The sequence below is a fragment of the Prunus avium genome, chromosome 4 (genome assembly GCF_965620075.1).
Source record: "Prunus avium chromosome 4, drPruAviu1.hap1.1, whole genome shotgun sequence".
NCBI classification, from domain to species: Eukaryota; Viridiplantae; Streptophyta; class Magnoliopsida; order Rosales; family Rosaceae; genus Prunus; species Prunus avium.
This window is the reverse complement of record NC_142287.1, coordinates 13,504,912-13,529,811: the sequence shown is the minus strand read 5'-3', so window position 1 is coordinate 13,529,811 and position 24,900 is coordinate 13,504,912. Positions and strand designations below refer to the sequence as shown.

The 24,900-nt window shown below is 38.6% G+C and overlaps 2 protein-coding genes and 1 long non-coding RNA gene across 6 annotated transcripts; all 3 read left to right on the top strand.

The window, feature by feature from the left end:
- Positions 1 to 9,335: 9,335 nt before the first annotated feature.
- Positions 9,336 to 12,165, top strand: LOC148294843 (uncharacterized). The gene is made up of 3 exons (XM_088252270.1): positions 9,336 to 9,380; positions 11,204 to 11,486; positions 11,606 to 12,165. Exons 1-3 carry the CDS (start codon positions 9,336 to 9,338, stop codon positions 12,163 to 12,165), a joined length of 888 nt encoding a protein of 295 aa, XP_088108396.1.
- A 3,120-nt stretch (positions 12,166 to 15,285) lies between these two features.
- LOC110762538 (uncharacterized) lies at positions 15,286 to 18,912 on the top strand. Of its 4 annotated transcripts, none has more exons than XR_015835355.1 (8): positions 15,288 to 15,566; positions 15,655 to 15,736; positions 15,867 to 15,922; positions 16,781 to 16,987; positions 17,370 to 17,471; positions 17,631 to 17,703; positions 18,278 to 18,453; positions 18,675 to 18,912. It is a non-coding gene; the product is annotated as an uncharacterized LOC110762538 (long non-coding RNA). The 4 variants fall into 4 exon arrangements; XR_015835354.1 differs by having other exon boundaries at positions 17,292 to 17,471; XR_015835353.1 differs by having other exon boundaries at positions 15,286 to 15,566; positions 16,781 to 17,471; positions 18,297 to 18,453.
- Positions 18,913 to 19,303: 391 nt separating this feature from the next.
- Positions 19,304 to 22,960, top strand: KPL (kokopelli). Its single transcript, XM_021965186.2, has 4 exons — positions 19,304 to 19,434; positions 19,635 to 19,787; positions 20,386 to 20,475; positions 20,772 to 22,960. The coding sequence occupies exons 2-4, from the start codon at positions 19,686 to 19,688 to the stop codon at positions 22,887 to 22,889; spliced, it is 2,310 nt and encodes a 769-aa protein (XP_021820878.2). The 5' UTR covers positions 19,304 to 19,434; positions 19,635 to 19,685; the 3' UTR covers positions 22,890 to 22,960.
- The last annotated feature ends 1,940 nt before the right edge of the window (positions 22,961 to 24,900 follow it).

Genomic DNA, 24,900 nt, shown 5'->3' with positions numbered 1-24,900 from the left:
AGGAACCAATATTTCCTCTCTAAGTGGTTCAATTGTGGGGGGCTTTGGATTGTCTTCCTGCTCTGCTGGTGGGTCCTCTGTTAATTGTTATAACTGCTAGTTCTGTTGCGGCTGCGCTCTGGCTGCATTCTTGAGGTCGGTCACTATGTTGTAACACTTTTTGGCTTCGAGTTAATCCTATTTGATATCAATAGTACCAAGATCATCGTCAATTAAACATCTCATTACTTGGCACCTGGTTGATGCCTCCCCATCCATTCTATGGATCCAATCTCACACCATGATCACATTGTTGGCGCTCGAAGCATTTACCACCACGGAAGTCATCAAAAGGGATTTTCTAGCGGCTATGACGGGTAGTGTCACATCTCCTAATGCTCGTGCCTTGCTGCCATCAAATGCGAAGAGCGATGTGGGATTGGGCCTGATCCCCTTTTCAACCAATTTCATTCTCTTAAAAGTGTTCCGAATCATTACCTCTGCGCTGCTTCTACCGTCGATCATAACCCTCTTGACTTTTGAGTTCACAATTTAAAGAGTTATGACCAGTGCATCATTGTAGAGAAATTGGATTCCTTCGAGGTCTCGTTGGGTGAATGAGATGATCCCGACCTTCTCCAATGATTGGGCCGCTTGTGGTGCTGAAGAGATTCCACAAACGCGTCTTATCTTTTCAGCTTGTCTTTTCTCGGTTTGGGCTCGAGCTAGCTAACCCTTTAGCGGTTGAGGCTGGCCATGGATAGCATTGATTTCCAACAATCCCTCTTCAGTGGCAATGTTGTTGGTCACTGGTTCAGCCGCACGCTTCTCCTTCGGCTTATCTTCTGGTTGGGCTCGATATTATGAAAGCATCCCTTTTTTTAGCATCGCTTCAACTTGATATCTAAGATTGCAGCAGTCATTGGTAGTGTGGCCAAAGTCATTATGGTGTGCACAAGTCTTGCTTCGGTCTCATTTCTCTGGTTGTTCACGTAATTCCTTTTCCTTTGTTTTCGTGGAAAAATTTAGCCAGACTAACAGTAAGTTTGGTTGGGGGAGAATTGGTCCTAGCTTGATTGCAGAGACTTCCATTTGGAAAATTTGTCATTGGCCCTTGGATCATCTCATGCGGGTGCTTTGGTGCAGAAATGGTTACGGCGATGTGCTTTGACAAAGCAGTTCTTCCTCTTCAAGTCTGATGATTCCATCAACTTAAGCCAGAACCTCCCTCATGTCGAGGGGTGGTGTCTTTCTCTTCAAGTCTGATGATTCTCTCTCTCTCTCTCTCTCTCTCTCTCTCTCTCTCTCTCTCTCTCTCTTCCTCTTCAAGTCTCGGAACAACGTTGTGATGTTTTTCTTTCTTCCTCTTCAAGTCTGCCGATGGATTTTGGCTTGAACTGCATGAACCACGTCAATGAATTTTGGGTGCAGGAAAAAAAAAACTTCTGAAAGATAGCAAACCAAACTCTCTAAATCAATGAAACTGGCAGTTTCAATTCAAGAAGATGTCTGCCACGCAAATCTCACGGCCTGGAGTTCCGGGCCGAGGGGACGTACGTTAACACGGGGTTTCCTGCTTTTGGGTGCGGTGCGGTTGTGCGCGGGCGTGCCAGCACGGTCTACCGTGCGTTGATGTTTCGATAAGTGTTGGATGGATGAATGGTGCGCCTGTTTGATCTGTCTTCCTAGTCAAACGATTGTAGCCGAGAGAGGAACTGGTCTCGGCTGTTAGGTTCACGGCCTGAACTACAAGGCCGTCGAGTGATGGTGTTGGTGGTGGATTTTGGGCGGTGCTCCGGCGCGCTGCTCAGGGAGCGACGGTCGTGTGATATATGGGGTGAGTGAACGAACAACAAGGATGGTGCTCCGGCGCCTTGAAAATCAAGGGTCGTATGATATATTGATGAATGGATTCTGCTTACAATCTAACACTACTCCTAGGAAAGCAAGTAAAGATATTGAAAATGCATTACAGGAAAAAATAAGTTGCTCCGTGGGAGGTTTGTTTTGGTGTTGAACCCTTTGAATGTAGCTCGAGTCTTGTATTTATAGGAAGAGTCCTTGGATGGGTAATCGAGGCTGAATTTACGCATAGTGGAGTCTGATTAGCGCAAGTGGGCAGTCCAATCGACATTTGGGATCGTGAAGCATGGTGGTGAGACCCCAGAAATCCCGGTGAATCTCGGCCGCCGCCCTCGATCGTGGTTTCTGAACCTCTGGCCGTGGAGACGCATTTATGGCATGGACAGCTGGTGAACCAACATCTCAGGCTGTCAGAATTCTTGTGAGAATGTCCACGTCTAATCACTCTGATCTTCATCACCAAATCCTGACTTCAGTCACTTCCCACCTTTCCTCATGCATTAAATGCTACTTTGTGGCCAATGGGTTCGCTGCATTAAACAGGCACTACTTCATTAAATGAAGCCTGGGACCCTGCTGTCACGTGATGATTTGCCTTTAATGTCTTGGCCGCAATTTTGTTCGGCCTCGGCCTACGCTTGAGGCCGAGATGATCATGCCTTAGCATTTCCTTCTTTTATTTTAGGAGGGCGAAATACCCTGGCGAAACGCTGCGTTTCAGCCTCTGCAAACGAGTGCCAGGGCCGAGAGAAAGGGCTTCTTCGGCCAGCTCATGGCCGTGATTTATCAGGCACAAACAGAAGATGAACCACCTCGGCTCAACACCTTTATATTTTTGCATCTTCAACAAAGTTCCTCTCTTGAAGTCTCTGTGCTTGGGTATGAACCCCATAAACCAAATTATATGGATTATCAATCCATCACGGGTGGCAACCCGCAATCAAACAAATGGATGGCAATCCATGCTTGGGTATAAAACTCGCAAGTCAATAATGCTATGCTGCATAGAAAACCTTGGAACTCCAAAGAGCCTGTGATCCATGCGCTCTGGTTGAAGAAATTTCACCAAAAGGGAGTGAATGGAAAGAAGCAAAGGAAAAGTGGGAATGGAGGATCGATAGAATTAAGGTTCTAAGCGCTTATAAAAAGGAGATTCCTCTACCCAGAAAATCATCATCCAGAGCTCGACCAAGCTTTGTCAAGCAACTGGAAATTTTCTCTAGACACCCCATCCCCTACTTCCATTGTTTTCTTCCTTTCTGAGATAGAAATCCTCCTAATTTTCCTCTTTCCCCACTCTGAACCGTTTCTCTCTATAAGAAGGTCTCTCTCTCTCTCTCTCTCTCTCTCTCTCTCTCTCTCTCTCTCTCTCTCTCTCTCTCTCTCTCTCAAATTGCTAAACTTGTGAAGGCTTAGCTCCCATGCCACAAGCTCTTCAAGCCAAGTCACTTATCAGTTTGTTACATTCATCTGGTTGTTAGTGAACAGAGCCTAAAAGTGTTTTCTAAGGTTTCAGGAAATCTTTCAAAACTCTTTTGGGAGCCTGGTTCTTGAACTCAGACACTGGGGGATTTTGTTTATCTTCCTCTTACAGCAGCCCAAGCCCATTCATCAGGCTGTTGGAACAAAAAGACCCCTACAGTTTTCTTGGACATTAACAATGAAAAAGTGGTACAAAACCATCCAATTTTTCCCATGGGTCATCTACCCATCCAAATTCCAATGAGATTAAATTCAAATCTCTCAAACACAAATTCTCAATTAGTGGGCCACACTTGCCCATTAATTTCCAATATTTTCCCATGGGTCATCTACCTATGAAAATATCCAAATTGTCTCACAAACACAAATTCTAAATTATTGGGTCACACTTACCCATTAATTTCCAAATTTTAAAACTACATCGGTTTGATCCCTTCAAGGGTACGTAGGTAGTCTAGCATCCTACTAGACACAACCACAACAAAGTATGAATCACTGGTTACATCAACCAAATTCCCTCAAATCAAATCTCTCTCCATACAAATCAATTTGGAACTACGTTGGTTTGATTCCGTCAAGGGTAAGTAGGCAGTCTAGCATCTCACTAGACACAACCGCAACGAAATTTGAATCCCTAGTTTATTCTATCTAAATTCACCCAAACACTTTCCCAAATGCAAATGTCAATTGTAGAAAATTAGCGGGTTCATCAAAATTGCTCATTATTTTTCTTGGACATTGACAATAAGGAAAATGGTACAAAACCATCCAATTTTTCTATGGGTCATCTACCCATGCAAATTTCAATGAATTAAATTCAAATATCGCAAATACAAATTCTCAATTAGTGGGCCACACTTACCCATTAATTTCCAATTTATCCCATGGGTCATTTACCTATGAAAATCTCCAAATTGTTTCAAAGACACAAATTCTAAATTAGTGGGCCAAACTTACCCATTAATTTCTAAATTCCGAACTATGTTGGTTTGATCCTTTCGAAAGGATACGTAGGCAATCTAGAGACTCAATTTAGATGCAACTGCCCAAATCTTAAATCCAAACAGAATCCCTGGTTTATTCTCAACCAAATTCACCCCAAACACAATTCCATATCGAATCTCTAGTTTATTCAGCTAAATTCACTCAAACACTTCTCAATGCAATTCAAATCAAATTTCTCTCACAATGAGTCATTTATTCATTGCAATTCTTTGAACTACGAGTGGCTTGATTCTCGCAAGGGATATGTAGGCACCCTGAGGTTCGACTTAGGGGTAGCCGCAAAACCAAACATACACGTTATGTTTCTTTATGATGGAATCAAATGGTGTTCCCTTGAAGCATGGGATTGTAATTAAGAGACACCACATCTCGAATGGGTCGAACCTAAAATATTAAAACCCCATTATTTAATTAGTGGTGATGAAATTATGTTGGGAAGTTCACATTTTTCTTCAACAATATTGTTGGGGTCTTTTTCCGTTGGAAGGCTCGTCCGAGCTTGTTGATTCTTGGACCACCATAGAGTGGTGAATCAAGTCTTCGTTGCCCCTTTTTTTGAGTTAGCAAGAACTAGACCCAAAACATCCTGAAGAAGAAGCAAGTCCTAGGGGAGTACCCTGTTGTTCTTCCAGCGGCTATGTGTTCTGTGTTGACGTTTCCGGCAGCTTTGAAAATGGGTGAAGATGACCTGCTGATGTTGAATTGATATTATATTAGCTTGACATGAGAGCTTGGAGTGTGGAAACTAAAGACCCTCAAGTTTAGCAAATGAGAATTAATGCATGTGCTTGGCTTGATCTTGGATATGCTTGAGTTTGGGAATGAGGGTTTTATTGTTTAAGGCTCTAGCTATGGTGGTTTGATTGTTTGATTGTGATGGTTGTTGGGATACTTATAGCCTTCAAATGAATGGGGTTTCAAAGAGCATGGCTAAGGAAAGAAAAGCTTAAGACTTTGAAGGCTATGGTGTTTGTGACTATGATTCTAGAGAGATTTATGAGTTCTATAGGTAAGAGGATGAATGAGTAGCTTGGGCTTATGCTTGAGGTGAGGCTTTATAAAGAAGATTAAGGATTTTAAGGATGAGAAATTAGGAGACATGGTTGTGATGGCTATTGAAATTTTTGGAGCAGTCAAGAGAATGGGTTGATGGTTGCTGGAATGCTTGTAACAACAAAAGGAAATGGTATGATAGCTGCTGGGATGCTTGCAGCAGCTTAGAGAAGGGTGAGTTCTCATGGTTGCTGAGAGGCTTGCAACAACTAAGAGGAGTTGGTTTTGCCTAGGCAACGCCTCCCAATTTATAGAAGACGAAAGCTCTCTTTGGTTTCCAATAAGTAAAAGGAAGTGTTGGAGCTAGTCTATTTCCAACGGTTAAAAGGGAGTATTGGGACATTCTTACTTTCAACAGGTAAAGCTAGGCATTGGAAAATGACTATTTTCTATGGGTAAAAGGAAGTGTTGGAATTGGCTTGTTTCCAGCCGGTAATAGGGAGCATTGGGACATTCTTATTTCCAGCAAGTAAAGCTAGGTATTGGAAAATGACTATTTTCTATGGGTAAAAGGAAGTGCTTGAAGAATATCTCAATTGCTCACCCACATTGGAGAACTCCAAGTAATGGGCTTGGACTTTGGTGCTCCCAAGTAGCTAGCCCAAAGTCTCCATTATCCAAGAGCTTTCGTGGGCCTTGTGGACCTCCATAACCTTCCACACCACAATACCTCGTGCAAGCCCCGTAAACCACATGGCTTGGGTTCATGTGAGCTTGGTAGGTGATTGGCATAGGAAAAATGTATTAGCGTGGCATGGAGTTATTTGGCTTGTGCTTGGAATAGGGATGGCAACGGGTCGAGTAGGGGTCGGGTATGACAATACCATCCCCGTTCCCGCTCTCCATCTCCGCCTCCATCCCCTAACCCATCCTCGTTTAATAAGTTTCGGGGAATCCCCGTCCTCATCCCCGTCGAGGGACTATCACCCGCCCTTAATCCCCGATTTTTTTTGCATAAAAAATATTTATCATACATTTTAACATTAAGTTTCATATTAAATTATCATTCAACACATCCAAATTATAAAGTTTAACTCAACTATTCAAAATCACATAAATATGAAATTCCAAAGAAGATTAGGAAGAATTAGGAGAGGGAGGTTAACTTAGGGTTAAACATAAATATTATAGTTATGTATATATTTATTTAAATATAAACATATATATTTTCGGGTCAGGTTTGGGGATGGGGACGCCAATACCATCCCCTCCCCATACCCGTCAGGGATTTTTCAAGTTTGGGGATCCCGGTACCTGATACCCGTTTGGCCTCGAAATCTTCCCCCGTTAGGGTTGGGGACCAAATGGGGACTCCCCCCGCGGGGATTTTTTCCATCCCTAGCTTGGAATGCTTCGGCATGTGTTACAATGACTTGGGCTTTTGTGACCGAGCTTAGTGACATATTGGAATTAAAGAAATAGGTTTTTGGCATAACATGGATGCTATTAGAATTTGTATAAAAGCTTGCTTATATATTTATTTTGTCGAATTAATTCCCGAAAATATAATTGGAATTAATATGTGACCAATTTATCCCCTATTGCGTATACATCATATTGGGCTTTAAATGCTTTTGGGCTTGTTGTGACTTTTTGGGCCTCAATAAATATTAATAAATATTCAATTATATTATAACACGTTGTTGGGGTCTTTTTCCTTCGGAAGGCTTGTCCGGGCTTGTTGATTCTTGGACCGCCATAAAGTGGTGAATCAAGCCTTCGTTACCCTTTTTTCTGAGTTAGCGAGAATGTCACGACCCGATCCAAGAATAAAAAATATTCCTAGATCAGGGTGCGTGAATTGAAATAAATAAATAAAAAAGACTAAAAAATTGGTTAAAATACATTACCATTATATTTATAAAAAAAATTATAATAATCTTACAAAGGTACAAGATATAAATAAAAGTTTATCCTCTAAACTAATCCAACTTCTCTGGTTTCGGCTTTGTCTTGCCCACTAATTGATCTGAAAAACATAATAGGTGAGGGATGAGCAAACCACCGCTCAGTAAGTAGATTATGTAATATGCCAGTTAAGCAATGTCATTTTACACTCTAGAAAAATATAATAAAAAGATACACAATCCAAGTCATATCACATTATTACTTCATATCTTGGTTATCCTTCACAAATTGTACCTAGCACGTGACCCCTATCGGCCTCACTGCCCTACGTCCCCGTCTGGTACATTTATCCTTTGGATACCCCGTCACTGAAGTTCTCATGTTCCATGAATAATACGTACTTCACAAAAACTCCAAATAATATATAATATTGCACAAATTAGACATGTTTGACTTGAAAATAGAGAGAGGTTTGTAAATAGAACAAACCCATGATTTTCACATTTGTCACAAAATAAGAACTTTTAGAACATATTACATAACCCAGTCACCATGATAAGTATGAAATATTGCAAGACAAACACACACGCTCTTCATCTTGTTTCTTTTTCTTCGTTATCTCTCTCTCTCTCTCTCTCTCTCTCTCTCTCTCTCTCTCACTCTCTCTCAAACACTACTTCATGATAGAAATCTATCTTAAAGGATTGGAATGAATGATTGAAGTAAGGAAGCATGACACTTATAGGAGAGGATATGCATGCACCCAAATAATATTTATATATACAATATTTTAAACCACCAAAAAGATAAGATAGAAATGTAAGGGAATAATGTGACTCATCCCCTTTGGCCAATGATATCACAACACCACCACCAAAAGATAAGATAGAAAGATTAGGGAATAATGTGAGTCATCCACCTTTGGCCAATGATATCACAACACCACTTGTTACTAGCATGCAAGGTGTTATGGCAATGATGATTTGATTAAAACCAATTCTAAGTCTCTACACATGGATAACAAGAATGATGTCATCTTTCAACTAAAGGGATAATCTCATACTAGGCTTAAGATTTAATAACATATAAATCTTCACAATAAATATTTAAATAAGAAAAATTCATATTAATAAATAATTATTATATATATATATATATATATATATATATATATATATATTTACAGGTTCTCATAGAGAACTAGGCCCAAAGCATCTCGAGGGAGAAGCAAGCCCTAAGGGAGTACTTTGTTCTTCTTCCAACGGTTGCGTGTTTTGTGCTGATGTTTCCGGCAACTAGGCAAAGAGTTGGAGATGGTGCATTGATGTTGCACAGGCTTGGCATGAGAGTTTGCTTTGGTGAATCAAGATACTACTAGGCTTGGCATGAAAGACTTGTGGTGTGGGAGCTAAGAGAAAATGAGCATAAAAAAAAAAGATTAAGGCTTGAGATTTTGGGTGTTTTCGGCAGCTAGAAGAAAAGCTTCTGATTTCTGTGTTTTCTTACTAAAAAGGTAATGACTATGGTTTCAACTTTGCTTGAGAGGGAGAGAGAGAGAGAGATGGAGATAAAGCATGGGTGGCTTGAGTAGATTTCCAGCAGCTTGACGAATGTTTGGTAGTGCTTTTGCATGGTTGAAGATGACTTGATGATGTTGAACCGAGATTGTGCAAGCTTGGCATGAGAGCTTGGAGTGTGGGAGCTAAAGACCTGCAAGTTTAGCAAATGAGAATGCACGTGCTTGGCTTGGTGTGGATAGGCTTAAGTTTGGGTGTTGAGAACTTGTTGTTTGTGGCTATGGCTATGGTGATTTAAGAATTTCAAGAGAAGGATGATGGAAGGAAAAGCTTGAGGCTTGAAGGTTATGGTGTTTATAGCTTGGAAGAGTATAAAGAGGAAGAAAAAGTTAGGAGTTATGCTTGGTGAGGCTTTATAGGGAAGATGGAGGATTTCAAGACTAAGAAACTAGAAGCAATGGTTGTGATAGCTGAGGAATGGCTGGGATGGCTGTTGGAATGCTTGCAGTAGCTGAAGGGAGGAAGGAAGGTGGTCTGATGGTTGCTAGGGTGCTTGAGTAACCAACAGATGGCGTTGATGGCTCAGGAATGACTGTGATGGCTGTTGGAATGCTTACAGCAGCTGAAGAAATGGTGAGTTCTCATGGTTGCTTGAGTTTGCAGCAACCAAGACGAGTTAGTTTTGCCTGGGCAATGCCTCCCAGTTTATAGAAGGTGAAGGCTCTCTTTGGTTTCCAATAGATAAAAGGAAGTGTTGGAGCTAGTCTATTTTCAACGGTTAAAAAAGAGCATTGGGACATTCTTATTTCTAGCAGGTAAAGCTAGGCATTGGAAAATGACTATTTTCTATGGGGAAAAGGAAGTGTTGGAATTGGCTTGTTTCCAGCCGATAATATGGAGCATTGGGACATTCTTATTTCCAACAGGTAAAGCTAGGCATTGGAAAATGACTATTTCCTATGGGTAAAAGGAAGTGCTTGAAAAATATCTCATTTGCTCACCCACATTAGAGAACTCCAAGCAATGGGCTTGGACTTTGGTGCTCCCAAGTAGCTAGCCCAAAATCTCAATTATCCAAGAGCTTCCGTGGGCCTTGTGGACCTCCATAACCTTCCACACCACAATCCCTTGTGCAAGCCCCGTAAACCACATGACTTGGGTTCATGTGAGCTCGATAGGTAATTAGTATGAAAAATGTATTATTGGCTTAGCATGGCATGCACACTATTTCTATATTTATTTAATGAATTAATTCCCAAAATATAACTTGGATTAACTCATGACCAACATTATATGTTATATTGGGCTTTACATGTCTTTAGACTTCTCATGACTTTTTGGGCCTCAACACACGTCGATAAGTTATACCACGTGGCCATATTACTGTACTACACAATAATTACTCATTATTAGGGTTTAAACCTGAGACCACTAATATGCAAGTTCAAGTTATTTTTCATTAGGTTAGACCTCATTGGATTTCTATTACCCTATATCATTTTAGGGGCAAGCTAGGGACCTTACATTTTATATGTCACTTTGAGTACCACCTCTTTAAGAGCAGTTCCAGCAGTTGCCCCTTGCCATGCTAGGGCAGCCACTATTCACATGAATATTGGCTGCCCTTGCAAAAAGCAATGTTGGTTTCCAACAGTTGCCATGGCAAAGGGCAAACACTATTCATTTTTTTGTTTTTTTCACAAATTTGTTTACCTAAATAATTAATTTGGGCAATATTTTCGGATAAGATTTTTGGGTTCCTACGTGTCAATACTATTCATATCTCATAATCGGATAAAATTTTCGGATAAGATTTTCAGTTTCAAATTTTAGATAAATTTCAAAATTCAAAATTAAGATAAATTTCAAATTTCAAATTTCAATGAAATTTCATTTGAATTTCAAATTTAAGATAAATTTCATCTAAATTTCAAATTTCATCTAAATTTCAAATTTCATATAAGATTTTCACGCTCTAAAATTGCGCCTCATGTCATCTTTATCGGCCAAAATTTTTCTATAAAACCAGAGCCTCAGCTCATACCTCTCACACCATATCTTCTCTTTATTTTCATTTCTCAGATTTTAGAATTCATACTCCATTCTCAATGGCAGACATGAACGAGGTCTTGGAGAGGCAAATGCGAGAATTTAGAGAAAGAAGGCGTAAACAAGCTACAGGCAAAAGGGCGCAGACATAACTGGATATGCAAATTGTCACAGCAGTGACTATGCTTGATGAAGAAAACCATAGCCGTCGTGGTTCACGAGATGGTTGTGGCCCGAATGTGGACAGACATAGACATTCTCGGGGTAAGAATATTCTAGAAGATTATTTTATCCCAACTTCTCTGTATTCTGATGTTGATTTTTGAAGGAGATATAGAATGCAACCCCATTTGTTCAATAAAGTCATGCATGATATTTGCAATTATGATGAATATTTTGTTAAAAAGAGAAATGCTGCTGGAAATTTAGGGCTGCTTCCTGAGCAAAAGTTCACAGCTGTTATACGAATGTTGGCGTATGGGTCATCTACTAATCAGGTGGATGAGATTGCCCGGATGGGGAAGTCCACTGCTTTGGAGAGCTTAGTGAGATTTTGTAATGCAGTCGAAACTCTGTACACTAGGGACTACTTGCGCACACCTACGCTAGGGACCTCCAACGGCTTCTACAAAAAGCCGAAGCTCGAGGATTTCCAGGAATGGTTGGTAGCATCAACTGCATGCACTGGCAGTGGAAGAATTGCCCAACTGCTTGGCAAGGAGATTTTGGGAATCGGAAAGGCCAAAAAAGCATCATCCTTGAAGCCGTTGCAAGTTTTGATACGTGGGTTTGACATGCTTTCTTCGGAGTTGCCGGATCTCAAAATGACTTGAACGTCCTGGGTCAATCCCCGGTGTTCAATGATGTTTTGAGAGGTGAAGCCCCAAATATCACCTATCAAATCAACAATGCCGTCTACCAAAATGGGTATTATTTAGCTGACAGCATCTACCCGAGGTGGACTACATTTGTGAAATCAATTCTGCATCCCCAATCCCAGAAGCAAAAATTATTTGCTACCTATCAAGAGGGGTACAGAAAAGATGTGGAGAGGTGCTTTGGTATCCTCCAAGCCCGATGGGCTATTATTAGGGGTGTGACATATCTGTTTGATGAGGAGGTGCTGAGGAGCGTAATGATGACATGCATCATCCTCCATAACATGATTGTGGAGGATGAGTATGATAACAATTCTGAAGACGTGTACGAACCGAATCCAATGAACACGACCTTGACACGAATTTATGAAAAACCCATGGGGCCAAATGGAGAACCAGTGCAGCATGAACCGTTGGTTAGGGACAGTCGTGTAATGACATGTATGATTGATCGATATACGGAGATGCAATCGTCTTATGTTCATGAATGACGTCAAGTTGACTTGATGGAGCATTTATGGGCGGTGAAAGGTAATGACGGTGAATGAAGTGAAGTGAAGAAGTTTGTTTTATTTATTATGTTTATGTTTTATTTTTTGTTATGCTTTCTTTGTTTAATGCTTTGGTTGTGGTTTGTTTATTTTTAATGCTTTGGATGTGGTTTGTTTTTTTTATGTATAGAATGTTTTGAATAAAAAGGTATTTTATTGAATGCTTGAATTACAACTAATTTTCAAAATAAAACATTAAAATACAATGAAAATAAAAGGCAAGCAAACTAACTTAATGGTTTTGATCATTTAACCAATCCGTGTTGCTAGGTCCATCGTCACGAAAAAGTCTTCGTCTCATAACATCCATTTGTTCTAGCTTCCAAAATTGTTTTGTTTCAGGGGACATATGGCTTGTATCCATGGCCATGGTTTCCTGATCCTGCTTCTCAATGTTTTCCTTGAGTACATACTCCCTTTCTTTTACACATTCCACTTGAAATATCCTCTCATCTTCTTGGTTTCTCTTCTCTATTTCAAGTCTCATGGTGCCTTGCCTTGCAATTTCCTCCAAAAATTTAGATGAATTACTAGTAGAATTACTCACTCTCTTCGCCTTCGCCGCCTTTCTCCCAATAGGCCTCGACTCCTTTTGGATGGTTGAGTCTTCGCTCATCGGGGAATCGAGAGGCGAATCCGATGTCGTTGAATTATGGAGTGGCATCTCGTTCAACACAACGGCCGGACCCATGGGAATAATTCTGAAACATTTGCAATTTGTTACTACCTCCCAACATTCTTGATGGTTAAAAGAGTTTTTGCCTTGCCCAGTAGAACCAAACCACATTTGTGCTTGCATAATCTATTTACAAAAAAAAAAATTGGATATACAAGAAACATTAAAAAATATTGGCAATGCAAGAAATATGAACAAAATATTTGGTATTTATTAAATATTAGCAAAATATTGAAAATGCAAGAAACATTTATAAAAAAAAAATGCAAGAAACATTTATAAAAAAAATTAATAGGACATTAAAAATAATAAAACAAAAAATACAAATAATTTACCTCATCGCTAAGATTTTCCCCACTTCTACAGTTGTCCATTGCTTTTGTCAAGGCATCTCTCCATTTCCCCAACTCTTTATTGAGAATTTTCCACCTACTAAACAATGTCATTTCCGTACGGTTCGAACTCAATCTTCCACAAAATTTGGAATGAATTTTTTTCCACATATGACAGAATTTTATCTCATTGTCAGAGACGGGACAATGAGAAATTTGGACTCAATACTCACACAACAAAACATCTTCCATGGTGCTCCATGCCCCAACACCGTCGATAGAAGAAGCCATAAAGATGATATGGAAAAATAAAACTTGAAAATGAATAAAATGTTGAGTAAAAAGTGAATAATAGTAGAAGTAGAAGAAAATGTATGAGGATTTGGTGTTGAAAGTGAAGAGTATTGGTAGGTATTTATAGAAAAAAAATTTCTAGTATTTTTTTGGTATTTTTTAGAATTTTTTTTCATATTTTTATTGCAAAAATATTGGCTGTCGTTGGATTGGAGAGAAAATCACGATCGGAGCGCCCAGATGACGACACGTGGCCCAGAGCCGTTGGCGCAGTCCAAGGTTGACGTCAGCGCGTTGGATCTGGGGTTGGACCTACCCTTGGGCCAGCCCATCTTCGTGGCCCCCACATGCAACCCGGGCTAGCCTCAGCTGTTGGAGTCCGTTTTTCGCCCAAAACCCCCCCCAGCCCGAGTCCAAAACGAGCTGTTGGAACTACTCTAATAGAGGTGGATCCTACCTCTATTAGAGAGGTGAGGTGATACACAAGATGATATATAAAAAGAAAAGGTATTAGTGACAAAAATCTTTACCAATAAGGATATCATAAATAAGGTACTTTGGTTTTGAGCTCAGTAAATGGGTTTAGAATTTCCTGTTGTAATAGGTCAATGGGAGTATCTAGAAAAAAAGAAAAAAAAAACACTAAAAATCTCAACAACTAGCTGTTAGGCAATTGTCATTGAAGGCGCCACGTGGCAGATCCTCATAGGCCATTGCATTTGAAAAAGCAGCTTTTGATGTGCCCCTTTTTTCAAAAGCTAATTGTGGGGCCCACTCTTGCCTAGGCCAGCACTTTGGCAAAACCAACCCCTTATCTTGTCTTAGGCCAAACTGGACTAGGCCAAACACATGCGTTAGAAAGTGTTTTTTTTTTTCATTTGAGGCTAGATAAGTCTCATTAGACATGCTCTTATGCTCCAATTGGTGGGCAATTTTTTTTTTGGTTGGAATAGATGCTTTATTAAAAATAATAAGTATCATAAGAGTATACAAAAAATAGCATTGAAAACAACAAATACTATCCAAAACCCAAACATGATAGACAAGAACAAATACATGATTTTTAAAAAAGACTCGCGCCTGAACAACTCAATGGGAAACAAGAAAAGATATAGAAAGAAGAGGAAGCTTGAACATCCCTTCAATCTGGTGGGCATTAAGTTAATAGAAATTTGCCTTTTGGGTATTGTGTTTAATTTATAAAATTAAAATAATTAAATTTTTGTATCTAGTTTAAAATTAAAAAAACTTTAATTATTGGGAGTTTATCTATATATATAAAGCAAAAGGCCGTGAATGATGAAATATTCAAAAACCCCGAATATGCCATTTGTTAAACAAAAAATTAAAAACATACAATTTTCATTAAAAGAGGGTGAAATAGTAAAACACTACTGATTTTGAAAAAAAAGAAAGGGTAAATTACTCAAATGGTCCCCAAACTTGTACGCGATTTACATTTTGGGGCCTGAATTAAATTTTTCGTTCAAATGGTCCATCAACTCTATATTAATTACTCAAATGGTCCCACCGTCTAATTTTCTGTTAGATTTAACCAAATTTTAGGGTAAATAATGACCAATTTGCCCTCATTTTTAACGGAAATATTGACAGAATGTAACGGTTGGACCATTTGAGTAATTAATATAGAGTTGATGGACCATTTGAACGAAAAATTTAATTCAGGCCCCAAAATGTAAATCGCGTACAAGTTTGGGGACCATTTGAGTAATTAACCCAAAAAGAAAAAAAAGAAAAATGGAGTCGTGCTGTGCTATGCTGTGCCAAAGAAGAATAGCTGAAGAACGTGGAGAAAAATTCCTCAGGTTCAGAACCCACGAAGCTGGCGGTTTCCACAATTTCAGAACCCATCACCACCATGTTACTTATATTTTCTTCCTCCATTTGACTGGCTCCCTTTTCTGCTTCAGAAATCCAAATCGAGAGTAACCAACTAGAAACACCCAGTGTAAAGACTGGTCAGACCCAAAAACCCTGCTTTCTCATCCCGCACCACACCTGCTACCCTGTAACTGAAGGTAAAACATCAGTTTTTTTGTATTAATGCATGTATATTGCAGATATTTCATTCAAGTTGTGGGTTGCATCAAATTTTGTATGTTTCAGGAGAGGTTATACACCATCCACCATTAGAGAAAGCACCAGCAAGCCCAAGGCTTATAATTCATGGCCGCCAACTCTTGAAGCAGTGAGTTCCAAATCTTCTGCTTCTTTAAATATTGTGGGTTTGCATTAGGATTTCAGTTACTTGATGTGGATTTCCCTGTTCTATTTTCTTCTAAATTATTTTTAATTCTTGATGTGGGTTTCTATTACAGAAGCTGTTCCCAACCGCGTCTGTTCTTCTTGCGGGGAACCATGCTGATCCAAAATCGTTAGTCCCTACTCTTTCTCTCTTGAAATTCAATTGTTTTTGTCTTTACTCTGAATTTGCTCATATGATAACATAATGTAGAAAATAGATCTATAAAGTTGGGACAAAGTAAAATTGAAACCTCCACCATCGACAATTGAATATTGGGAGGTGTTGCACTCAGATTTGGTTTTTTTCTTAACATAAAAATATGATAACATAATGTGGAAAATTGATCTAGAAAGTTGGGACAAAGTAAAATTAGGTGAACACAACCCCCAATATTCAGTAATAAAATCGAATGTTCTCAGCTGATGCCTCTCTTTCTCATTGTATTGCTGGCTTTGCTTTACCTTTGTGATGGTTGAATGAATTCATCTTTACCAGCAATGTTTTATAGTTGGGATTCATCCTCTGTCATATTGAAAATTTTGGTCTCCTTATTGGATTTTCTTTTCTGGGTTGTTGATTCAAATTCAGTTGTTTTTGTCTGGGCTGTTGATTCATATTGAAAATTTTGGTCTCTTGAAATTCGATTGTTTTTGTCTTTACTCTGAATTTGCTCATCTGGGTCAGTAGGATTTCAGTTTAATTTTCATATACATTAGTTGGAATTCAGCATCTTTGTTTCTTAGTAAAATTTGAAACTTTTGGTTGTTCTGTTTTCCATTATTCTCAACTATACCGAATATTGAAAATTTTGGTCCCCTTGGTGGATTTTCTTTTCTGGGTTGTTGATTCAAATTCAGTTGTTTTTGTCTGGATTTTTGAAGAATATTGAAAAAATTTGTCTGGGTTGTGGAGATTTTTTTTTTTGCTACATCTTTCCTACCTTTTTCCTTTGAGGTGTAAATGTCATCCTGCTCTTATGGTGTGCAGGCAGATCCATTTGAATCCCATGATTCGTATTGGAGGTGTTTGACCTGACGCTTTGGGGTCTTTCCCCAATTGCAACAAGTTAAGTACGATTGCAATAGATGTGGGGCAATCTTGGGGCCATTCTTTCAAAACTCTTATTCAGAAGTTCAAGTTGGTTATTGCCCTGAATGCCAATCAAAAGGACCGTTCAGTGTCAATATTGAGCAGGTGAGTTTTACAAATTTACATACATTTGCCTTCAGTTTTCTTTTTGGCTGGAAAAATCTGAAGAGAAGAAAGGGAATCAACATTGAATGTTGTGGAGGCTGTTATGGGAACTTATAATTAATATTGCACCTCAATTATGCTAGAAAAGGTTGAAAATGGTTTTTATTTTTCTTCCAGTTTTTGTTACTCCAGTATTATGTTTTTGGCCGCCTTTATATTATTGTATGGTTTCTGAGAAAAGGGATCAAATGAAAAAAACAATTTTTAGTTTTAATTATCTGATACCATTTCTCTTTCTGTTTAGTTTTAATCCGTATAGGCAGCAGTTCCTTTCAGTTTTTTTACGCTCTCATCTTCTTCTTCTTCACTTTTCGGGGTCCAGTCATTAGTTCAAGAACTCGAAGTCCAGAGTTGCTTCAATGACTCAAGTTCCATGCTTTCTGTTTAATAATCTTCAGTCTGCAAAGTATTAATTCTTTAAATGGTACAAATCTCTCTCTCATACAAAGCTATCCCTAATTTATGTTTGATTGACTGAAACTTTGGCTAGGGTCTAGGTCTGTGTTTATGTTTGTGTTTGTGTTTGTAATTATTTGTGTTTGACTTATGAAATTAAAAATTCTTTGGAATTTTATCTCAACAGATGGAATCGCCTCTCACCTCTCTCTCTCTGACGCATAAGGGTTCCATAAGAAGCAGAGGAAACTATATTTAAGGTTAATGATTCTTCATTTCGTTATATTTTGTATTTTAAGTTTCCAATCAGCATACATTAGTTTAGTTGGAAGATGATTTTTTTCCTATTGGGTTCTCTCAAAAGTTGTCCATTATTATACAATTTCGTTTTTCCCCCAAAATTAGACTTTCTAATATTGGCTCTACTGTAACTAGGTGTTCTGTTTTCTGCTGATAATTTGGGCCTCCAAATTTGCCTAACAAAGCCATGGCTTTATTTCTCTACGTTCATGTGTTAGTGAGAATCCACGATTTCTATTTTTGTCTTTCTGGAAGACGCAGGTGACAAAGAAAAAAGAAAGCAAACAAATCACCATTTGGGATACTTTTGGGTTTTTTCTGACTGGAATTGGGTGTTGGTTTACATTTGTTATTTGTTTACACTATCACTATTAGTTTCTTCTTTCTTTATGTTTATTTTTTGTCAAGTGTCCAGGTCATTCTAGATCCAGATTCAGTTTCATATTGATGTAAAGTGTCCAGTTCAGGCATCAACTTCTATTTTTTATGTTACGAATAAGATTGTGCTTTGATTTTTTCTTCTTTTTTTCTCAGGGGATTATTTTTGGTATAGGAATTAAAAGCAAAATGAGGATCAGAGTTGGAGGGAGTTCAAGAGTAACATGAAAGCAGAACAAAACGGAAGCATCATGGTGAGTCAACATAAGCACCGATCATGACATCTTTGAGCAGTGAACCAAAGTCGCTCTTCTTCGCGGACAAGTCCAAAGGTACCTCATTCATACCTTCGTTTTTTTGTTTTTTGTTTCAAGTGACGTAATTGCCTTTTTTCGCAGCTGATAATAACACATCCATAATGACACACTGCGATGGACTTATTCCGAAACATAAGTCTTTTTTTTTTATGGATTGTTTTAGTGTTCTTAATATCTTGCTTCATATTAAGTTTTTTAGTTGTTTTTGTCTTCTTTTTTTTTTTTTGTAAATGCAGAATTTTGCTGCATGAGGCTTCCAAAGAAGATAGTAGCAAGAGAGCATAAAATTGCTGCAGGGGGAGGTTCATGTACAAGCAGTAGCTAAAAGGATTTCCTGATCTTAATTTAATTGTCATGAATTTTTTGTATTTTGTTTTCCTTTTTCAATGAATGCAATACTAGCTTCAATTACTATATTTTGGTGTAACGAGTTTTGTTTTAAATAAAGACTTATTCAATTGCATCTGTTCCAAATTCGGTTCAATGGTTAACTATAATAATTGTTATCAGTAAATACGAAGAGGAATTTAAATTAGTTCTTGCATTTGTTTTAAATTCTTTTTAATATGATCAACTATGATAATTGATTTATTTTTATAAAGGTTATCAATGAATACAATACAACATATGTTACCAAATTATTGAAAAAAAGAACTTTTAAGGACAATTCAAACTAAAAATTAAAAACAGGAAAAAGCGTTTTACTCAAGCTAATAAAAGGTATTTCAAATTATGGGAAAAAACAAGGAAAATTTTCAATTCCACCAAACAAATTTTTTTTTTATTTTAAGAAAAAACAAAGAGCCGCCAAGCTTGGCCGAGCCTCCTTCCCTCCACCGCACCGCTCCTCCGCCCAAACCAGCCGCCTCTCCCTCGGTGGAGGTGGCTCCAACCCCAGAAGCCGCAACTCAGGCCCCGCCACGTCAGCAGCCGCGGCTGCGCCTGCCGTGGAAGTTGAAAGGGTCTTTGAAAGACACGTACCTTAATTTCCAACAGGTGCGTTACTTTCTTCATTAAATTGAACGACCCAATGCCTTCCTCCTCTTTGCTTCACTTCTTCTGACCCAATTTCAAAGCTTCCTTTCATCGCTCTCTCTCTCTCTCTCTCTCTCTCTCTCTCTCTCTCTCTCTCTCTCCCTGTTTCCACATCTCTCGTTCTCCCTAACAAATGCGGTTCGTTTAATACATCGATCCAGGTCGCTAACGTGCCGCGAATTGGTACGCGCGACAGGTTCCAATCAGAAATTATGAATCCTGTGGAACTTTTGTCTAATCTCTATGCACTGAGACAGTTATATGGACTCCTTCAAAATGGGGAAGATGGCTTCGAACATATAAATTCAAACAATGTAAGGACTCTCAGAATCATCTAGTCAGGTTTTCTTGTCAGTAGAAACATGTGGGTAATGTCTTCCAGTACGCTATCAATTTTACAAATTGTTGGAACAAAACAGATCTCTTTTTTTTCAGTATGTTTAATTTAATTTTTATTTTATTACTATTTTGAAATAGATAGAAATTACAGAGGACTAGGTGTCTGCTAATATCCAACCAATTTTGCCTCCTATGCCTTATCCACTGATTTACTCTTAACACATCCATTACCAATGTAAATAATTTAATTATTTTAAACCTTATCATTGATTTTATGGCTCGGCCACTGGTTCTAACCGAGTGGAAATGGCCTTGACTTGTAGACCAGAGGTCTCAAGTTCGAAAAACCTCCTCCTTCAATATCGCGTGTATTAAAATAAAACATTGATTTTATGGCTCTTTTCAATATAGAGTTCCACTTTTTAAGTAATGAGTTTTAGTGTATGATGCAGGCCAGGAACTTTATGTTAATTGTGGCTATCTATTTCTTTTGTTACCTAGTCGCGGAGAGATTACTTTGTATTGATTTTATTAAGTAATTTGCTTTTGGTGCCTAATATTATGTTCATGAAGGTGGGCAAAGCTTTGGATGTGAGAGCGCAACAACTATTAAAAGATCTTCTGGATGATGCTACTGACAAGATTTTGAATACTCATTCAAAGGTATCACCTCTGTAAAAATTCTGCAAAAGTAGCTCTCCTTTGTCGTCAAAACCATTAAAAATAGTACAAATACATTTTATTCGTTGATAGTCTATAAACCGTAAAATAATGTATGTATATGCGCTAAAAACTTTCAAGTTTCAAGTGTCACCTTTGGCCCTTTTCTTTTTGTTGTGATTCCTATTTCTCTTTCTGAATTTTAAAAATGCTGTGACTTAGGATTTGTAAGACGTAGGTATATTCACTCTTTCATTATCATTTCTGATTTTGGGTTTCTAATGGTGTTGGATTTGCAGATCACAGCAGCTCGATCAGGTTTTGATAGCACACCCTGCTCTTCTCAAGCAGAGCAACCCAAGGCGGTGCCTAAGCTAAATTCTGTTTCGCCAGCAACAGTAAAATCACCTCTTAATACTGTCCTGAATTATGGAAAGGATTCTAAAAGCTGCAAGATCACTTCAAAAACGGATGAGCAGTCACCTAAGAAGCCCGAGGGAGCAAGTCCAGAGTCAAAAATAATCACCTCAACAGACCTACCTGAATACAAAAGGAAACGGTGCCGGATCTGCTTAGAAAGCAATCTGAACAAACAGTACTCAGCCAAGGAGTCAAAAATCTCAAATGAGAGAGCCAAGGTACCTGGCAAAAACAGTCAGAGTCAAGATCAGCGACACGATTGGCTTAGTCATCTGAATCGTATTGATGAGCATGCTAAAGGACTACAAAAATCGAATGGCATTGGTGAAACTCTTGGTAATCCAAGCATTGATAGTTTGGCTGCTTGTTCCTCAGTCTCTCCAACAAGGGATGGCAAGCAAGAACTTGGTCTGATAAAGGAAAAGTCAGACGAGGCTAGTGATTACTCTAAAGTTGTCACAAATGCAATCAAACAAATTGAGTCCGGAATTTTGGCTTTGCAATTGTGTTCTGCTGACTTGGCGGAGTCTTTCAATAATGATGTTGATGTTTCGGTTAGTCCTACTCCTATAGTACACACAGAAGAGCAGGTAGTTACTACTAGTACTAGAAGAGATCGGCTGAGTGATAGGAGCGAGCCATTGTCTTTGTTGGGTGTAACTGAGCTACTGACTTGTCCGGCAAGTCAACTACTGTCTCAAAAGCATGAGAATCCAACTGGGAAGTTTGCTTCTAGGGGACATGAATCTTTAAAGGCCATTATGGAGAGATTTGAATCTCTGAGTCAACCAGTGAATCAGAATAATAAGATGGCAAGTTATGTTAATGGGCTAAGGGTCCCCCCAACTCCAACTCAGGATGAGGTAGCTATGAAGCCTGCAATGCAAGTGAAGACGGATCAAACATCTCAAATCAGTCTAGGGAAAAATCCAACAATGAGGAGCAAAAAGATCGCAAGATCCAAACCGTCCATGCCACCTCAGTCGAGGGGGTCCAAAGCTTCTTCAGTTGGACTTGGACCTGGCAAGAAGTTGAATCAGAAGCGCACAAGAAAAACAACGACACATTGTAATCAGATGATCATGAGGCCAGTTCTGTTAGATGAACACAAGTCTAGTGCGAGGAGAGGGAGCTACAGGATGTCTTATGTGGGCAACCAGAACAAGGTCATGCTACACAAGCAAGTATTGGAAGAGGAGACTAGCTCAAGTACCACAAAGTCCCAAACATGGTCAACCAGTGAGCAAACTGAAACTGAAAGCAGCGCCAGTAGTAATGAATATTCTAAGCAGGATTACTGGAGTCCAAGTCAGTCTTCAAGACGTACTCGTGACATTCATATGAGAAGTGGACGAAGGTCGATAAGAGTGACGACACAAGATAGTAGTTCACGAATTAGTAGCTGTTGTTCCTCCTCCTCCCCATCAGAGGGTCTCTATAGCCATAAAAGATTACAAACGGACAAGCCCGTTGGACGGTTAAGGAAGCTCAAGAACAAGTTGGGACTCATCTTTCACCACCATCATCACCACCACCACCACCATCATCATCATGGAAATGTTAATAGTTATGATGATCACGGCCATTCTATGTGGAAACACCTACGGAAGATGATGTTGCAGGGAGAAAAAGCCAAGCAGGGCAGTGATGGTCATCAAGGAAGGGTCAAAAAATCGTTGTTGAAACTGAAAACCATGTCACATAATAATAAGCAGCAGCAGCAGGGGCATTTTCATGCACTGGCGGAAGGGCTGTTGAGGCATGTTAGGCATTCAAAGAAATCAAATAAGTTGTCAAAAGGAGGTGGGAATGGACGGTTGAGACATGGCCCTCATCAATCTCATCATCTTGGCCACGGCCGCCTTAATAAGAAGAACAAGCTGCATTGGTGGCACATGTTTCGGCGACACGGTGGAGTGAAGCTGCCTAAGGCTAAAAGAGGGCGTGTTAAATTGGGATTTACTACTAAAAGACGTCCAAAGCTAAAAATGAAGTAATTAGTTAAAGCTTGTTGTAATTAACTGTAAGAGTAAATAGAAAGATATGAGTAATTGGTTATCCTTTTGTATGATATACTCCTACTCTACATATTGCACCTCATGTTTTACCTGGCACATTCATCTGCTGAGATGTTTTTCAAGGCATTCCTCAACAAGTCCGCCTCTTTGACGCCGAAGGGCGAATTTGGTATTGTTATGCTTTTAAACAAAATTGATTATCTTGTGCTGTGAGGATAATCAATTGTGAAATAAAGCAATTCAGTGTTTGATAAACTGAATTTTTGTGAGATAATAAGCCGTATAAAAAACTTTGATAAATTTTTGTGTGGAACTATTTTGACTATGTTAAATGACTAAAATAGGCATGCTAAAACTGTTTATTACTCATTTGTATTCTTTTGTACACAAAAAAAAAAAACAAAAACAAAAAGCAATACTCATCAAGAATTTGAGGATTGATCTTAAAAAAAAGCAACATAGCATCTTTTAATTACTCAATTGCCCAAATTAATTAATCATTAACTAATATTGCTCTCTTATTCACCAAAACTATTATTCATCTCTATTGCGTGTCACCTTATAGGTTCTAATTAATCTGACAATGGAATCAACAATATTAACCACAATTAATATATACAATTTAGAACTCATCCTAAATATCCCTCGAGTATAAAATTACCATTTTACCTCGGGGCTTTCACACGCCAACCGAGTCGCCTAGCAACATATATTGGCTATCTGGACTAACCATAAATGAAATGAACATAATTCCGATTACGACTACCATGTAATTCAATCTTTCTATCATAAAATATTTTGATCGTAACTCTTAGGCATGGAATTACTATCAAGCCCTAATTATGAAATTATGAATAACACTCCATCATACACGACTCAATACAATAGAATTAGAATACTATTTACACTATGGCTAGAGATTTTTGAATCATGCTATAGAATGTTTCATGAAATATTCTCGTATTTTACTAGAGATGATAAATCCTATGTTGTACATTCACTGCTTTCGTATACAAATTACTATGTCGGACGAGTACATTATCATAACTCATGGTTAGAACTGAGACTCGTCACCGAGGGCCGACTTGACTAATCTTCCAAGCCCATTGATCGGTTCGCGCATAAAAAGAAATAAATAGGACCCCTTAATAGGCCTCAAAACCCTTACTTATTTCACAAGGTTTTCGCGCATAAAAAGAAATAAATAGGACCCCTTAATAGGCCTCAAAACCCTTCCTTATTTCACAAGGTTTTGGGCCTCAAGGTACAACTTAATTTAAACTTTTATTAAAACCTGATATAACTTAGTATCCATTGCACCAATCTAAATAGGAAAACATAACAGAATGATCAACAGAAATTGACATGCAAGAATGAATTCGAACCTAAGTCAATACAACAGACAGGAATGAGTAGGCGATACTTCAACACACTTTGAGATGACTACACTTCTTGGATTAAGCTCCAATTTTGACAGATTATAGCAAAGACATAGTTGAACAACTTTGATGACAGGAATGAAGCCATTAGATCAGAGGAAGGCCACATGCAAGAGTGAATAATGGCACACTAGAGTGAAACCAGAAAACAGAACGAAAGTGAAGACTAGTCATCAAAGAATGGCTTTTGGCTCAATTATCTCACAAAGGTAGTCTCCCTGGCAACGGCGCCAAAAACTTGTTGTGAAATTATTGCAAGCGCACAATTCGCACAAGTAATATAGAAATAAGTAGAGTGTCGTTCCCACGAAGACTGTATTTTCCTATTAACTACCAATTATGATTAATTCAAAAGTTTATATGAACAATTGATTAAGAAGATTGATTGATTTAAGTAAACTAAAACAATTATGAAGAATGACAATTTAATTAACGATGGAAAATCAAGTTTGATTAGACACTAGAGCATCCGATTTCACCATAACCAATTCCACTTAATTCTTTTAGCCAATTAACCCTAATTACTATCCATGTTGACAGTTGGTTTCTCC

Bases quoted from the DNA above. Each gene is read 5' to 3' on its own strand.
- LOC148294843 (XM_088252270.1), top strand. From the start codon at position 9,336: ATGACTGTGATGGCTGTTGGAATGCTTACAGCAGCTGAAGAAATG. The intron at 9,381-11,203 runs GTGAGTTCTCAT...TTTGTTAAAAAG, and splicing joins TTACAGCAGCTGAAGAAATG to AGAAATGCTGCTGGAAATTT. The intron at 11,487-11,605 runs GTGGAAGAATTG...CTTTCTTCGGAG, and splicing joins ATCAACTGCATGCACTGGCA to TTGCCGGATCTCAAAATGAC.
- KPL (XM_021965186.2), top strand. From the start codon at position 19,686: ATGAATCCTGTGGAACTTTTGTCTAATCTCTATGCACTGAGACAGTTA. The intron at 19,788-20,385 runs GTAAGGACTCTC...ATGTTCATGAAG, and splicing joins AACATATAAATTCAAACAAT to GTGGGCAAAGCTTTGGATGT. The intron at 20,476-20,771 runs GTATCACCTCTG...TTGGATTTGCAG, and splicing joins TTTTGAATACTCATTCAAAG to ATCACAGCAGCTCGATCAGG.